The sequence below is a fragment of the Antennarius striatus genome, chromosome 1, assembly GCF_040054535.1.
Source record: "Antennarius striatus isolate MH-2024 chromosome 1, ASM4005453v1, whole genome shotgun sequence".
NCBI lineage: Eukaryota > Metazoa > Chordata > Actinopteri > Lophiiformes > Antennariidae > Antennarius > Antennarius striatus.
This window is the reverse complement of record NC_090776.1, coordinates 20,642,591-20,659,702: the sequence shown is the minus strand read 5'-3', so window position 1 is coordinate 20,659,702 and position 17,112 is coordinate 20,642,591. Positions and strand designations below refer to the sequence as shown.

At 37.1% G+C, this 17,112-nt stretch overlaps 2 protein-coding genes across 3 annotated transcripts; one reads left to right on the top strand and one right to left on the bottom strand.

Annotated features, from left to right (window-relative positions):
- Positions 1-1,526: 1,526 nt before the first annotated feature.
- zgc:113276 (uncharacterized protein LOC553748 homolog) lies at positions 1,527-9,128 on the bottom strand. Its single transcript, XM_068314977.1, has 10 exons — positions 8,982-9,128; positions 8,500-8,713; positions 7,273-7,457; positions 6,982-7,197; positions 6,018-6,423; positions 5,706-5,827; positions 5,388-5,627; positions 4,594-4,755; positions 4,403-4,492; positions 1,527-4,304 (listed from the first exon to the last, which is right to left on the bottom strand). Exons 2-10 carry the CDS (start codon positions 8,711-8,713, stop codon positions 4,134-4,136), a joined length of 1,806 nt encoding a protein of 601 aa, XP_068171078.1. The 5' UTR covers positions 8,982-9,128; the 3' UTR covers positions 1,527-4,133.
- Positions 4,633-16,325, top strand: LOC137595102 (uncharacterized). 2 transcript variants are annotated; one of them, XM_068314947.1, is made up of 8 exons: positions 4,633-4,771; positions 10,654-10,771; positions 10,876-10,994; positions 13,111-13,204; positions 13,764-14,154; positions 14,441-14,557; positions 14,679-14,812; positions 15,804-16,325. In XM_068314947.1, exons 2-8 carry the CDS (start codon positions 10,760-10,762, stop codon positions 16,017-16,019), a joined length of 1,083 nt encoding a protein of 360 aa, XP_068171048.1. In that variant the 5' UTR covers positions 4,633-4,771; positions 10,654-10,759; the 3' UTR covers positions 16,020-16,325. The 2 variants fall into 2 exon arrangements, with proteins under 2 accessions (XP_068171048.1, XP_068171056.1); XM_068314955.1 differs by lacking the exon at positions 4,633-4,771 and adding an exon at positions 8,534-8,663.
- The last annotated feature ends 787 nt before the right edge of the window (positions 16,326-17,112 follow it).

Below are 17,112 nucleotides of genomic sequence, written 5' to 3'. Positions count from 1 at the left end.
GTATTCTTACATAATAAACACACACACACACACATACGCACACACACACACACACACACACACACACACACACACACACACACACACACACACACACACACACACACACACACACACACACACACACACACACACACACACACACAAGTGTTTGGGTGTGATTCCTTTCTGATTCCAGCCAATGAGTGATGAGATCAGGTACCAGGGAAGTAAACACACCCTTTTTCAAGGTGCTTTTAACTTTGAGATATAGAATTATAGAAAGAAAAAACGGTAAAACATGGAGCTGCTTTTTTCTCGATCAGAGTATCAGCAGAAGCTGTTAAAGTGAAAACACATTCACTTTAACAGCTTCTGCTTCTCCATTCAGTCAGCTGTTGGTTTCTATTTTACTCTGGAATAATGTTATTAACCACTGATGATTCACCTGTGACTGTACGTCCGGTTGTCTGGGTTCTTTACTGCAGTGATCCGTCTAGCTGATGAAACAGTGGTGAAATAATAATGAGAGACCCAGACTAATTATATGAGGAACTCTAAACCAGGTTGTACAGATGCAATAAAACACAACTTCCAACATGTCATAGTGTATTCATAGTATGCGCTCAAACAAACTCAGGAAACAGCTGGGTCTACCCACTGAGCTCAGCACATAACCCTTATGTTATCCCCCTAAAATAATTACCTAAAATAAAATAATTACCTAAGTAATCTTTTTTTTTTTTTTTTTTCAAAAATGTTTTTTTTTTGCGTAAATCACCTAAATCCTCAATAAATATTTCAGTATTTTGTGTTTCCTGAAAAATAAAAATAAAAATAAACAAAAAAACTTATGCAATTATTTTAAGAAGGTGTCAATGTGAAAGTGTGGATTATACAACTTAATCAATCAAGTAAAACAAGGCTTTTTACAGGTAGTTCTCTACTTACGAACACTTGACTTACAAACCTTCAGAGATATGACCAATCGTGCTCACATATCTGACTATTTTCCTGCAGTTACACTTTCTACCACAACCCCCACCAAGCAGCACCACTACATTCACGCAGTTTCAACACTGGTCTCTCCCTCTTTTTGTTGTTTGTTGTTGTCTCTGTGAGCATCACAGAGAGTCAGGTTTCGTACTTTGGATACATCACTGTTTACTGTGGATAGTAAAGCAAAGGCTAGTGAAAATAGTGGTAGTGGTGATGATCTCTCTGATAACAACTCTGACTCTGATTGACAGTAATTTCCCCCTCTTCCTCTTCCTTCACTCTAAAGTAAGCTACATGCTACCGTACCATAGACTGGATTACCAACATCAACAGCAGACTCTGACTCTGAAAGTACTTAAACTGGTCGAGAATTCATTGAAATGTTTTCTTCTTCATCTCCTCAAGGATTAAATTATAAGAGGAAAATGTCTACCGTGCACAAACTAATCTGGATTTAAAACAATCAGTGAATCATGAGTGAAACTTAAAAGTATATATTTAAACTGTATATAAATATTTTAGTTACATATTAGTAGATATACTGTATATATAATAGATATTTTTATTCATATTTATCGACAGATATTATGTACATTTAACAGTTTTCTAGTGAAAATGTATTCTTCCAGGATTAATGAACTTGATAATCATACAAAGCAGTGCAGCTTCAACACTAAATGTTCCTGTAGACTAGTTTTGACCTCCCCTGAGCTCAGACTGGACAGGAAGAGAAGTGCAGATCGTGAGGTCTTGGGTTCAGAGGTGAACATCTGTCTATGGGAGGAAAACTGGCGCCCCTGCAGTGAGCTGCTAGTGATCTGTCTCTACAGCTGTGTGATTTCAAAAGTCATGTGAGTGTGGGCAAACACACCTGTTGAAAGGCATACTGGGACTATAGCCTTGTCCTGTCCACCAACACTGGGGAATTCAAGCTGCATCTGCAAAATCAAAATCATTTGGAGAACTGTCTGACAAACCAAGGACAGTATCTGTGTTTGTCAAGTCTGAGTTTGAAGTTACAACTTGCTGGATTATGCTGTTCATCAGAGTAGTCCCTTACATCACAAACCTTTGTGTTTAAAAACAAACAAACAAGTATATAACTGCCTGGTTCATAGAGAGAACAAAATAATCAGCTGAAAGATGTTAAACTGAATATTAAATTCACAGCTGTTGTAATCATTATGGCTAAATACTGATTTATGAAGGATTGAAGTAAAATTGATTGCATGAAGTCAGATGCAACCAGCTTTTAAAAACTTGTTATAGTGAAAGGGCCGAAAATGCTTAAAATGTGCAAGTAACAGAGAATTTTTTTACACAAGAAGGTTATTTCCCTTGTCAGCCTGAAATCATTGCTTATGTTAAACACTTCTGTATTTTCAGTCATGCAATAAATATGTCATTAAGTAAAATTCAGGGGTGGGAAATAAATACAGGAAGGAAACTGTCCTGAACTGAAGGGCTTAGATATGAGTATGAACTAAAACCACAGTCAAATCAGATGATAATGGAAGTAGACACGTCCCTAAAATCATAAGACCCTCCAGAAACAAACCGTCACCATGAGTTTGATAGTTTTAAACAAATGACCAATACGTATTTGTGTCAGTAACAGTATCAGTAAGAAGGAGGAAAGTCTTTGATCGAAATAGATAGAAATTCCGAACAGAAAGCAATCACACACTAAAGATGTTTGTGTAAGAACACAACAGAAGCAGAAGGAAAATATTCAATTAGCTTTTTTTAAGTTGCCATCACGGATCTTAAACTCTGAAAGATTCATATTTAATGTATAAACTTTCAGGAAAAGACCCTATGACTTAATTACAGACTGTCCCGTTGTCGCCGTCTAGTGGTAGTAAAGCATTTCACCCCTCCGTGACATCTATTGGATGTAAAATAAATTAATATACTGTAAGTGTTTATATTTCGCACTATCATTTAAGGATAACAATGGTATGCCCATCAACTGGCTAAAATAAGATTTAAAAAAAACAAAAAACTACTCTGCTATGTGAAAAATGCAATCAGTGTTGGTTTTCACTATTATTTACTCTGTTGATTTTTTTTTTCAATTAAATGTGTGGTCATTTAAAAGGTCATAAAATATCAGAAAAAACAAGCTACCACGAAGCAAAATAATTGGGACCCAAATTGATTATTGAAGCAAACAAACAAACAAACAAACAAACAAACAAACAAACAAATAAATAAATAAATAACTTCTCTGCATTCACATTCATTATGCAGGAAAGCAAAAAAACTTTAACTTTCTTTTATAATTGTAATAAAGGTATTTCTCGATGCAATGAAATGTGCCTACAAATTCATTCATTCATTCATTTTCCAACCCGCTTAATCCGCTAACGCAGGTCGAGGTGCCTACAAATTATATGGACAATATTTAATTCAGTTTAAATTAAATATTTGAACTTAATTACATAATTGTGATTATAGAAAGCAAAAAAAAAAATATTGAAAAAACGAGAAAAATGGACAGATAAACTGACAAAAACAGAGTAAGAATACTCAATTTTCTGCTACCCTTTCACATGTTGAACTGGGACCTCAGTTGAGGTCACTTTTTCCACTTGCGTCTTCTGCTTTGTTGGTTTGTCAGCAGTATACCCAAGAACTAATGGACAGATTCCATCAAAGTCAGTGGCAGGATGTGGTTGAAAATTTTGTTTAGATTCAGAAAAAGATGGATTATTCATTCAGTATTTTGTCATAGGGCGTTTTTAACATTTCCTTTAGAGCATAGGTGCGGGAAAGACAGCCTACATGTTCCACAGAACATCTGGTAAATATTAGATTAAGATAACTAAACATAGAAGTGTAATCACAAAGAAAATTCTTCAGAACACCATGTTATGACAAACTTTCACGCAATTGCTGCTGGGATTTCCCAGATTTCATGAATAAAACATTCCCGCCGATGACAGCAGCCACTGTCCGCCAGCAGCTGCTGAGTCATCAAACCAGGTCAGTTCTACTGATACAGCCCAACGCGTAAGTCCCATTATCATTATCAGCTTTAATGCACTAAGACTTTAATTTAAGAAAGTCAATTATATTAGTTCAATCAATTTGATCAAGGCCAAAAAAAAAGAGAGACCTTTTAGGCCAGAATTGCAAAAATAATCCTAACGTTAGAGCCATAGCAGGCCTTGCATCTGTTGAATGTACTCTTCTGTTTTTGGCTTCTCCTCTCTCAGCTCAGAAGCCTCGGCTGCGTCCCTCTGCTGACGATGTACGATGTCTTTAGTGATCCGTACGCTGGCTGCCTGTCCGCCGGCCAAGTTCACCGCATGAGGACCCACCTGTGTAGGGAACACAGACAGGGGCCACACAGTCTGTAGAGTCACTGTGGACATTGATGTTAGGGCCTGTTTTTCCACATCAACACCAGATGACCAACCTGAAGGGCTGTGTATTGCCCCATCAGATAGAGCGGGCACTCCTCCGCCCACCGTAAGCTTTCTGATACGCACGGCCAGCCATCTATCGCCTTAATGGTGGGACAAGAAAATAACAACCAAGACAGTTTCTTTGGGTTCACCTGCACATGTTTGAACTAAGAGAAGCAAACCATTTGTATGTCCAGCCCACCTGTATGGGAAATTCCTTCATCACCTCAGAAAGCAACGGGTCCTGTCTGACGTCCAGTTTGCAACCAGTGGCGAGCCAGATCATATCTCCTGTCCAGCGGTCCCCAGTGCTCAGGGATAGGTTCCAGGCCTGGCTCCTGTAGCACCAGCTGGTTTCACTCACCTGGATGGAATTTCAGGTAAAAATCCTTTCAATTACTTTATGTTTCCGGTTCCATTCTCCTTCATGAGATTGTCTCCCACAGCTTCATGTTGTTTTACTTTATCTACATACTTCATCACCAAGTGCATATCCTAAAGCACGCGTGTCAAACTCATGGCCTGGGGGCCAAATGTGGCCCACCATATCATTTCAAGTGGCCCACGAAAGCATTAAAAGTCAGAGGTTGTTTTGACCAAAAACTACATTTCCCACAATGCAGTAATCAAGCCCTTTTTAACTTCAACAAAAACTTTCTAACAAAGTTAATGTATTTGTGTTTGATGTTATTTGTCTTTATTCATTTTAATAGTTCATTGATGGAGCTTTATGGGTTAATAACCTGACAAATTAAAAGGATTTACGTTATTATGTTAACATATTTTTCTGTGCAACTGTAATGTTTGTAACTTGAATAAGTAAATTCAGTTATTTAACATTAAGGAGTAGTTACATTTATTTAAATTATTTTAAATACTATGAATATTAAATATAATTTAAATTAAATTAAATTAAATTTCACATTATTTAGTTACATTTATAAGTTACATCTGGCTCTTTGAGGACAGCCGTTATGCTGATGTGGGTCACCCTACCTCACAGTAGGTCTTCACATCCAACTGTCCGGACAGGATGAATGGCTGGAGGTGTGTGTAGGCCTCTGGGGTGACGGCCCCTCCTTTCCTCGCCTGGTAAATCATAGCCAGTCGTTTGTGGAGACTCCGTTCATTGTAGAACTGCCGTAGATAGGCTTGGCCGTCCATCTTTATGCCGTGCTCAATGTGGGAGTATCGACCCACCAGGCCCTCCACATCGCCCACGTCGAACTGTTTCAACTACAGAAGAAATGATGAAGACTGATGTCAGGAATTATTTATGGTTGGTCTACATGCAGCTTCACACTTTCACTAGACCTGTAGGTGCTTCCTCATGACCCACGTCACGTGGCTGGCCCCTTCCTGCAGCGCAAGTGACACTACGTGAGCGCTGGTGAGACCCCCACCAACAACCATTACCCTCTGGCCTGCCTCACAAACTGAACACACGTTAAGACACACACAGAAGCAACAAGGGTGGAGGTTCAAATGGCTGCTGACGTCTGCAGAAGCATCAAGACCTCAGATGAAAACAAAGCAGGGCTGAATATCATTAAAATCCTGGATAAATCCTGGAGCATAATTTACCCACAAGGCTTTTCTGTAATTTTGTAATGTTATATAACCCACTTAAGAAATCTGACTCACCGTGAGTAATATTACTCTCTCTCTGAGTCGGATGAGCCGATGCCAGGTGGTGCATGAGGTTCACCGTGTGTTGCAAACGCTCCTCTGGATAAGTCTCACTGATGTTTTTCACCCACGAGGGGATATTTACCATCTGGGCACGTGTCGGACCGGTTGCCATAACAATTTGGAGAGCTTTTAAGATCACATCTTCTTGAAGTTTGACTTGAAAATATTTGACTCTTTTTCTTGATTGATTTTTCTGCTTCTTTTCTGTCTGTCCCAACATTTCCTGCTCCCTAATCTGGTTCATCTCTTCTTCCATGTCCTCCTCCTGGTGCTCGATCACGGGGGTGATGCTCTCTACTGTTCCCTTCACCAGCACTTTATCCAAGTCATATCTCTCCACCTGCATATTTAAAGTCAAGACTCAGCATTTATGAAAATTACTATATAGATGCTTTATAGAATATATACTTAATAGAAGCTTGCCATTAAAAAACTGTACAGGCAGTTTTTTTTATTCTTTTGTTGTCTTTTTTATTTTCTTATTAAAAGATTATTAAATGATAATAAAAATGGTTTGACATTTTCAAATACTAAATATATACTGTATACTAAAAATATATTAAACATTCTTGTTTTTTATAAACACACACACTTGCACGCGGCTTTCTGGAAACTGCAAATGTGGTTGTTAAATAATTCCCAAATATCACAAAATAAAGAGAATTTCTAGATGAATGTGCTTTGCTTTAATTGAACTTCTCTATTAAGAAATAATGCGTGAACAGGGATGTGATTTTATTCAGCTGTAATTATTAGAAATTAAGATGCATATTTACATTCAAGACCAGCAAACACGGTTTTTAAAGATGTCCTTTGACTTTCACTGTAGTATCATGGCAACGCAATAATATTTAATACGACATTCAGCTCACACATTCACACAGACTCTTTGTCTCACCTGATTTTTGAAGAAATCCACACTTAATTTGGTTCCTGGTAGACTGAGGGATAAACTCTTCTTTAATGTAGTCGTAATGTTGAGGCGTTTCTTGTCCTTCTTGCCGAGTCTCATGTCATTAAAAAATGCATTTTCATCCAGAATATAAACCTGGTCAGGGAGGCTGTGGAGCTCCGCTGAACGCTCCTGCTTTAGAATAAACTCCAGCAGTGCTTTCTGTCACAGACATGTACAGGTTTACATCACCTCCTTGCTCATTTCTACTGCATTGATATGTATTTGTGTTCATACCTTATTGTGTGGATCTGTGTGTACCAGTGCATGTGAGCGCAGATGAGGGATGTTCAGAGCTGTGAACTGACTCTCCCACAGTTTGGTCCACTCCCCATAGGAATCTACAACTCTGAGGCTCAGCAATGGGCAAGAAACCGTCTCTGATGTTGTTAATTTTTCTGCTTGCTCCTCCAGTAATTCACCTGCAGAGAAGAGTCATAAACTGAAGAAAAGAACTCAACTTACATGAGCAGATCACATTGAAAGAGGATCATCCATTGATTTTATTTTTATTTTTATTAGCAAACTGGGGCATACGTCTGCATACAGATGTCTGTATCACTACTTGCAGTAGATCTAAGACTGACCAGGAAAATAAATAGTATTCCCAAAATATTTGTAAAAACATAACCTTAAGAATTGGAATAATGGACTAAAGGTAGATATTGAAAAAACTGTCAATTTGATAAAACATCAAAACTAAAACACAAAATGTGTGGAGACATAATCTTGATTTTTTTTTTTACCTACATGATTGTGTTTGCTAGCGTTTGGCATGTCTGTCAGCAAGATTACTCAAAATATTTTTAAGTGTTTCTTTTTTAAAAATTATTATTATTATTATTAATATTATGAAGAAACCCAAAGAACAACCTGTTAGAGTTTGGTGGTGGTCGTTATCCTGTTTCAGAATCTTTTAGGATTTCTTTTCCATTATGGGATAGGGACACTTATAAAATCATGAATCACATCATGCGTCTGACATCATGGATAATGTTTACAGCTTGGTCAGAAATCACAGCAGACCACCTGCATTGGATCCACCACAGATCACTACATGATCTTAAAGAGATATTCCAGATCCAGAATATTTAAATTTATAAGACTCATGAAAATTCAGTACTATGAGAAAACTATTTGCAAGATAATATTGCAGATTGGACTAAAATGAAATTGTAGCTGATTGAGGTGCCAAATTCAACATATCTTCAAAAGTTGCTGATATAGAACCTGACAATAACAAATCATGTGACTTTTTTTTTTATTATTGTAATGACATAATGAGGAAACAGAGCAGCCTTGTTGAAGGTAATTGCTTTGTGGGTTGCTACTCATAATGTAAGTATTAAATTTTGATCCATCTTTTGGACCTGTTCTCCAAATTGTCAATTCACGAAGTTATTCCAATCAATTTTATTACTTATCAGTCATCTAGCTCCTTCAATTTAAAAGTCATGCGTGTACCCGATGTTGTCCTCCTCTTCTTTTTGCTGCTGTAGCGTTTCTTGCTGGTTGTTTTTGGGTTTTGCTGACACTTTTGGGAGACGGAGCAGTGAGCAGAGAGGAGTTGGTCGTGTTCAGGATCTGAGTTTGAAGGAGGACCAGAGCTCAATAACAAGCTGGCCAAGGTCAGGGCATGAGGGCCACCTCCTACTATTAGCACATCCAACATCACCATCTTAAAGAAACACAGAGACAATATGAGAAAGTTTTAAGCACAAATGAGGGAAGAGGGAGCGGTTTTAGTTGTCAAAGTTAATAAACTGTAATTTATCACGTGCTCTAAATAGTGTTTTTGTCAGGGTATGATTTTTTGTTGGTTAATATGAATTAACATTTCAGTAAAAAAGATTCAAACTCTTTGAGTTGTTGGATAGTGAAAAAAGCCACCAAGGAAAGGCTCAGCTGTCAGACACACACCTCATGCATACACTTGTGTTCAGTACCTGGTTTAGCTGGTCAATCTGAGTAATCTGCTGAGATTAAATGGCGCTTGAAACGTGGTTGGTGTCTCAGTCTTGGCGTTCGACAACGTAGAACTGTCGTAGAACTGACATTTTGCAACAGTGGCATATGTCTGACCTGTAACACAATCCTCTACACATTTAGCTGGACTTACTGGCCTGACAGAGAAAGCTGGAAATAGCTTCTGTGTGTGTGTGTGTGTGTGTGTGTGTGTGTGTGTGTGTGTGTGTGTGTGTGTGTGTGTGTGTGTGTGTGTGTGTGTGTGTGTGTGTGTGTGTGTGTGTGTGTGTGTGTGTGTGTGTGTGTTTATGCATGTTTGTAAATTTAGCAACACACCACATTACAATACAAAAAAAGGAAAACACAAACATGCAGACACACATTTCACACATCAGTCAGCAGAGGAACGTCAGAGGCTGTAAAATAATGAAATCAGTCAGTTTTGACAGAAAGCTGGAGTATTTTCAACTTTGTGGAGTCAATTCTACATTTCTAAACCATTACACAGTGGTTCAAATTCCATTATTGCTTCTCATTCATATTTGGTGATGGAAAATTACGTGTGTACCCACACAGACCGGATGGGATTATATAGAACGTAATACTGCATACTGGCATAAATTCTACCAATCTTGACACACATTCATGATCTCATTCTCTTATTCTTTCATTTTCTTTTCTTTCCTATCACTAAACCAACCTGATATTTTATCAGGATTTTTATCACCCGATCATATTGTTGCTCTTATGAAATTATGAAGAGATTAAAGATAAAAATATTTAGAAATAGAAGTCTCGAATTAGAATGATGTGAAAGAAACTTTATGTACTTTACCTAAGAAAAATGAATGAATGAATGAATGAATGAATGAATGAATGAATGAATGAATGAATGAATGAATGAATGAATGAATGAATGAATGAATGAATGAATGAGTAAATGAACGAACGAATGCCCGTGGGGAAATTATTCACCTCTGCTAAAAACACATACATTCGTACAACATACGTTACACAAGAATACACAAAAATGCCGTTATCACAGTTAGACAACGCAGCATTCACCACCCAACAGCATAGAATTCAGAAATTGATCTTCCTGAAAATGATCTTCCTGATCTTGTTACAACAGAGCAACAAGCAAACATATTTTTTTGTCTGCAACTATAATGTTTGTAACTTGAATAAGTAATAAATTCAAAATTACTTAACATTAAGGAGTAGTTACATTTATTTTACATTCCTGTACATTGAGTTACATTTTGTTACACTTATAAGTTATAGATGTCCCCTTTGGGGACAGCTATCATGTTGATGTGGTGGAAATGTGTGTGAAACCTCTGCTTTAGCGGGATAATGCACTGTAGATCCACATATGGACCAGCTGGTACTGATATTCTCTAGCAGAGATATTAACTGTCATAAAAGAAGAAAGATTTTTTTCATCAGTTCAGTAAGTACAACAGCCAGTTCCCTGTATCAGACGGATGTCTATGACAATCTTTGTTTTATAGATCCTTTTTATTTTCTTTTTCGAACAAAGTTATACACACTGTGTGTCCTTTTAATTTTGGTTTACCAGTCTGACTTCCTCATCACTCCCTCTGACAACTGTTCCCTGTCTATGACCCACCACTTTTACTTCTCCTTCAGTTCATTAAAAGCAGAAGCAAAAATCCATTGAAGGCATTTCTGGAGTGGCTCTTTCACTGGTTCAGGCTGTAGTCTTCAGTATAATCAGTAACGGCTGTACCGTACTATGGACCCAGAGGTGGGTGACCAAAACTTGAATAGTAAACTGTTGTGTGTGATTCAATTTAATTCTGAGTGTGTTTCCTGGCTTATTTTAAGAGAAAGTTTCTTTCTTTGTATAAGGATTGTGTGGTTACTGGAGCTGTACTGATCATCCACAACATCCATGATGAAAAGCACCAGTATGGAGTGAAAAATGTGGCAGAACACAAAAAAGCAAGAGGAACAAAGTCATTTACCAGGTATAAATCACAAACACTCACTGATGAACAGATGCTAAAAATATACATTTATCTCAATGAAGCTTGAAGAATATAATCCATTCAAAGAAAATGTCATTTAATCAGACTATTAGAATAAAAACCCCTAATTAAATACTACTTTAAAAATAAATATCACATTCCAGTGCAGGAAATATGAAGTGCAAAACTAAAGAAATCAGAGAAAACCAACAAATTAAAAGGTCAAATACTAAACGGGATGCAACAATATAATAATTAGGTTTAAAAATATGATAGCAATTTTGAACCATTGACATTATGATTATTTGTCAGTCAAGCAATTTAACTAATACAGATGAATCAATAAAAATGTTGAGATTCAGCTGCTTAGTCAAATGATGGAGAACAAATGCTGGAAGATTGGCAATTTCTCACATTAAGCTACCAGTGTCTAATAAGGTAAACTTTTCTTTGGGGTTTATACTAGGAAAATGAGGTTTTCATAATATTAATTATAATGCTATGACCTTTATGTTTGGCCATTAACAATTTGTTCACTTTCTAAAAGAGCATTATTTCTAAATTTAAAGATAAGAGTGTTTGGGGTTAAACAGATATTAAATTGCATTTATTTTGAGACTGTTACAAACACAACGCTCCTGTCAGACTTCCTGTTCCTGGTATGTAATTCTAAAAACGGCATGTGAAGCTGTGCCACCTTGCGGCTGCACAGGATAAGCTGCATGATAACACGTTCAGCAACAGCATGTAAATGTGTGTGATAGAGTCTTGAGAGGAAGGGGTGGAGGAAACAGATGATTCATGAGACAAAAATGTTAACTTGGAGTTTACCACATGAATCAATCAATCAATCAAACTTTACTTATATAGCTTCATACAAAGTGAGTAGCCCAAAGTGCTTTACATAAAAACGATATAAAAACAGTTTACACAGGAAACCCCCCCCCCCCATCACCAACACACACACAAGCTAAACTAAAAGGTTAAAAGTAGTACCTTAAAGAAAAACGTAAATAAATAAATAGATAAATACATTTTTAGTTAAAAGCCAAGTTAAAAAGGTGAGTCTTCAGTTTGCTTTTAAAAATGTCCACAGACTCTGTTTTCCCCAGGTCCTCAGGCAAACTGTTCCACAAACGTGGGCCGTAGTAGTAAAAGGAGGCCTCGCCACATGTTTTGGTTAAAACATTTGGAGTAATTAAAAGGGCAGTGCCTGAAGAGACTTACAGGGTGTATATGTTAAAAGCAAATCAGATAAATAATTAGGATCAAGACCATTAAGAGCTCTAAAAACCATTAAAAGAATCTTAAAATCGATTCTGAAGCGTACAAGTAACCAGTGCTGAGACTTTAAAATTGGAGTAATGTGAACTCTCTTTCTGGTCCCCGTCAGAACTCGTGCAGCTGAGTTTTGGAGATGTTGTAATGGAGTTGCGCTTTTTTTGGTGAGACCAGAAAGAAGAGCGTTGCAGTAATCAATTCTACAAGTAATAAAAGCATGCATTTGTGTCTCTGTGTTGGTTCGAGATAAAAATGGTCTTACCCTGGCAATGTTCTTTAGATGATAAAATCCACTCTTAACCATATTTTTGACATGAGCATTAAAATTCAATTTAGAATCTAGAATAACACCAAGGTTTTTTTACCTGCTCAGATGTCTTAAAAGCCAGGGCTTTGAGTTTTAAATTAAGTTTTACTCGGTGTGCTTCAGAACCGATGACAAGTACTTCTGTTTTGTCCTGGTTGAGCTGTAAGAGGTTACCCGCCATCCATAACTTAAAATCTAAAATGTATTTTAAAACAGCATCTATTGGCCCAGTGTCGTCAGGGGACACAGCTATGTAAAGCTGTGTGTCATCAGCATAACTATGAAAATTAATGCCATGCCTCCTGATGACATCCCCCAGAGGTAACATATAAAGATTAAAAAGAGTTGAACCTAAAACTGAGCGTTGGGGGACACCACAAGTCAGTTCACACCTCTTAGAGAAATATTCTTCCATGCTTATAAAAAATTCTCTTCCAGTAAGATATGACTTGAACCAATGAATTATATCACTGATATTGTTATGACAAGACAACTAATAAAATATATGTTTTCTATTTTCTTTCTGAGTGGAGACAAACTGGTGGCGATAAACGGCTTAGACATGCAGAAAATCACACCTGAGGTGCTGGCAGAAATGTTAGCTGAGGGAAATCCAAAACTGGTGAGTTCATGGAAATCACAGCATCCCAACTGTGTTGAAGGTCCAAGATTATACTAAGAATTTTATATATTTAGTCCTGATGTCCCTAAAACACAGCTAAGCTTCTTATTTAAGACACATTTTGGATCGTGAATCGGTCATGAAAAGATATACACTCCCCTGTTTCAGCCCTATGTGTCTAGAAATACAAATAAGTTTGGGCTAGCCACGCCCCTTTCAGGAAGTGATCATAGCTAAAAGTTTGATGGAAAGGTCAAACGAACTGTCACAGTGGAGTGTTTTCATGCAAAATTGACTAGAACTTGTTTGGTGAATTGGGAATATAATTTTTAAAGCTGCACCTTTTTTCCCATTATTGAAGCAACTGAATAGAAATAAAAATCCAACTTTATACATTAATGTTTGCTTTGCAGTGATAATCACCAGATAAAAATTTTATATCAACACATCGATGGAATACATGTGTAGATCGTGTGAAGTTGCTTTAATGTGGACACCAAGGAACACAGACTCAACGTTCAATATAAACCCAATTCTCTTCTCTCTTCCTGGTCCTCAGACAGTGCACAAGGCCAACTGGAAAGAGGAGCACATAGAACCATCCTCCCCAGCAGAAGACACTTTATTACCTGTCTCAAAGGAGTCCACACTGCTCTGTTTCAGTATGGAAATGAGGAGGGAGATAGATTTAGAGAAGAATGAAGATGAGATAGATTTAGTGAAGAATGAAGCTGAGGAGGAAGGGGAAGAAAAGGGAGATACGATTATAGAGGATGACGTTTGCAAAGAAGATGTTCTGGATCTTCTCATTATTTCAATGAGAAAAGTCAGTATCTCTTTGGTGAGTGGGAGAGGCTGCGATGATGCCGGCACCTGTGAAGAATGTCATGGGACAAAATGCAGTGTGAATGATGTTGTTGTGGTGTCAGAATCCAGCACGCTTATGATTGGTGAGTGAATTTGATTTCTTTAATGTAGCTAATAATTCAAAAGTAATTTTTACCAATTAATTATGTTATTACAATTTCAGTTGGTTCCAGGTGGTTTTAGTTTTAACATAGATTGGTTGCTAAAAGATTAGTCCTTGGTATTCTTCCCCATGTTGAATGCTACTAGTGTGATGTAGGTATTAGATACACACAAAAAAACCCATTCATGCTGTTTTTTTCTTTACAAAGCGGATGTAGATTATGAAGTAAGTCCTTTCTATTTGACTGCTTCTTCTGTCACTGTAAGGAAGTGGAAGCCTCAAGCTGGAGAAGACATCAGACTATGCTGTTAAACAGGTGGAATCTGATCTCTACCTACGTGGAGTTTGTTCTAAGCAGTTCCTTTATGCATCACCCAATCCAGGTTTGTTAATCAGAGCAGCATGGAACAGTCTCCATGTAAAAACATGAAATGTCAGAATTATCACAAATAGTCTCCATCCCCATTCATCATACTTTTGTTGTCTTTTGATTCTTTTACCCAGAAAAGATCACTATGTACATCTACAAATCAACCACAGATAATTTCAGAGGACTGCCTGTTGTCCTCAACTTAAGCAAAACCAACTGCTTCCTCAGATGCTGCAAGCAAAAGGAGAAGGTTTTCCTACAAGTACAGGTAACACTAATATCCCACAAATTTAATGTCGGTTTCAAAATTGCTAACTCCATACGATAATGATAAGAATTTTTGAATAATTAATCAAGTTATGGTGACGCACTATAATAATATGGTGAAATGAATACATTCAAAGTAGTATTTGGTAAAGAAAACCAGGCCCTCATACAAAGCCAAAAAACTTGGATTTATTCCGATCTGCCTAGTATCAAATGTAGTAAAAAGAAAATCTGGGATTCAACCATTTGGAATCAGGTGTTTATCATCAGCTGTCTCTGAGTTTATCAACTATACGTGAATGAATGAATGAATGAATGAATGAATGAATGAATGAATGAATGAATGAATGAATGAATGACATGACATGACATGACCGCAACGCCTCCCGAGGGAGGCGCCCTGGAGGCATCAGAAACAAACGTCTTGTAAATTTGTTTTTCATGGTTTTTTCAAAATGCGGCCTGGTAAACACAAAAACCGGGCCCGATAAAGGTGACAAAATGATCTACAATCTGTGATCAACTTTTCAAGATATCGGACAGATAATAAAAACACTGGTGACAACTTAACCTCCTCTAACATTTTCTTGGTGATTGTAAGTAAATAAATCTAAATACATAGCAGTGGTGCGAGCTAAATGCTCGCACCACATCAGCAAGATCGGAATAACATTGCTAAACACAATATCAAGCTGAGACTGATGGAATGGCATTATTTAGGCATGCAAACATCACGACAAAGGACATTTTTCACTTAAATGTGGCACAGTGGGAAACAGCTCGTAATTATTCCCATAATAAATCCAACAGGTGATGTGAATTCTCAACATCCAGCATTTTAGAATCTAGTGAAGACCTGTAGTTAAAACGTGAATTGAACAGGTTGACCATTACGATTGTGATACTTCCAAGCAGAAAAATGATCTTGTTGCTGTATGTTGACCAGTCTTTTTGTGTTCTGTGGATAAATATTCACATTTATGTCTTTGCAGACATGCGAGAAGCAGAGGCTGCAGCAGATCTCCAAGAGCGATGAGAGCACCCTCGCCTTCGTCTTTTACATGAAGTCTGACCCCTCAAAAAAGCGGATGTTTGAATCAGCGGTGAATCCTGGCTGGTTCATCCATGTCGTCAATACAGATTCAGTGGATATGGCATGCCTGAATGAAGAGACAGAGGAATCATTGCTGTTCATCATTCAGAAATGAGGAAAATAGGAAAATTCTTCCTTCAGAAGTATTTTCAGTTATCGGTCAAGTCAGTTTTTACTTTTTCAAATGTCTTTGTGAACTTGAATATGGTATTAAAGAAAAGAAAATAAGATTTTTTTGTTTGGGCTGCACGGAGATACAGATGGGTGTAGCTATGTATCATACAACTATATGATAAAATTAATATATAAATGTCTGTATGTAATCCCAATTCATGAGACAATAATTTTGCTGTTGTTCAAAATGGTCCATCAAACTGTCCTGATTTATTTTCTTCTTCTCAGTAAAAGTATATAAAATGAAGTGCTTTTAGAACAACTATGTCCATCTGCACCACTTTATTAGTTAAGTGTATGTAAAGTTCTTCCTCAGTTGTGTTCCTCCAACGTTATGTCTAAATCTCACTTTCACATGTTCATGAAACTGTAAGACCTGGTGAGTTAATTCAGCTCAAGCAGATCAATGAAATGGATTTCTTAAACTGTTTGAATTTATTTGCTCAAATATTTTAAACCTGTAAAAAAAAAAGGCGGGGGATGGGGAGATTTCAGTGCTTAACATTATGTTATCTAGGTTAAATTAATTTACCAACTCTATAAACATCATTGAACTTAAATAAACAATCACATCAAAAATGGGTAATCAAGCACCTGAAGAGGGACTTGGTAAAGCAACAGAGGACTCATAAAAAAGCACAAAATCAAATCAACTGATATACTGTTTTATTATTCAATATAGAACTTTCAAAAGAAAAAAAATTCACTTAAGTGCACCAGACTTGAATGTTTTTGATTAAATTAATCTTTTTACATTTCCTCATACTACATTTAAATACACACTTAGGTAGAGTTTAATGTCCTGAAGCAGAGGTGTTCAATATGTTATTGATCGAACTGGCTGTGTGGGTGTAGTTCAGTGTTAGAATGGTGGTGTGGTAATCAGGTGGTCGACGGTTCAATCTTCGGCCCCTTTGGGCAAAATATTGAACCCCAATTTGTTCCCAGTGGCTGATGTGTGAGTGATGGTGTGAAGTGATGGCGTGTTACCGCTCCTAAAGAGCAGTAACTATAGGATTGTTTGTGTGAACGAG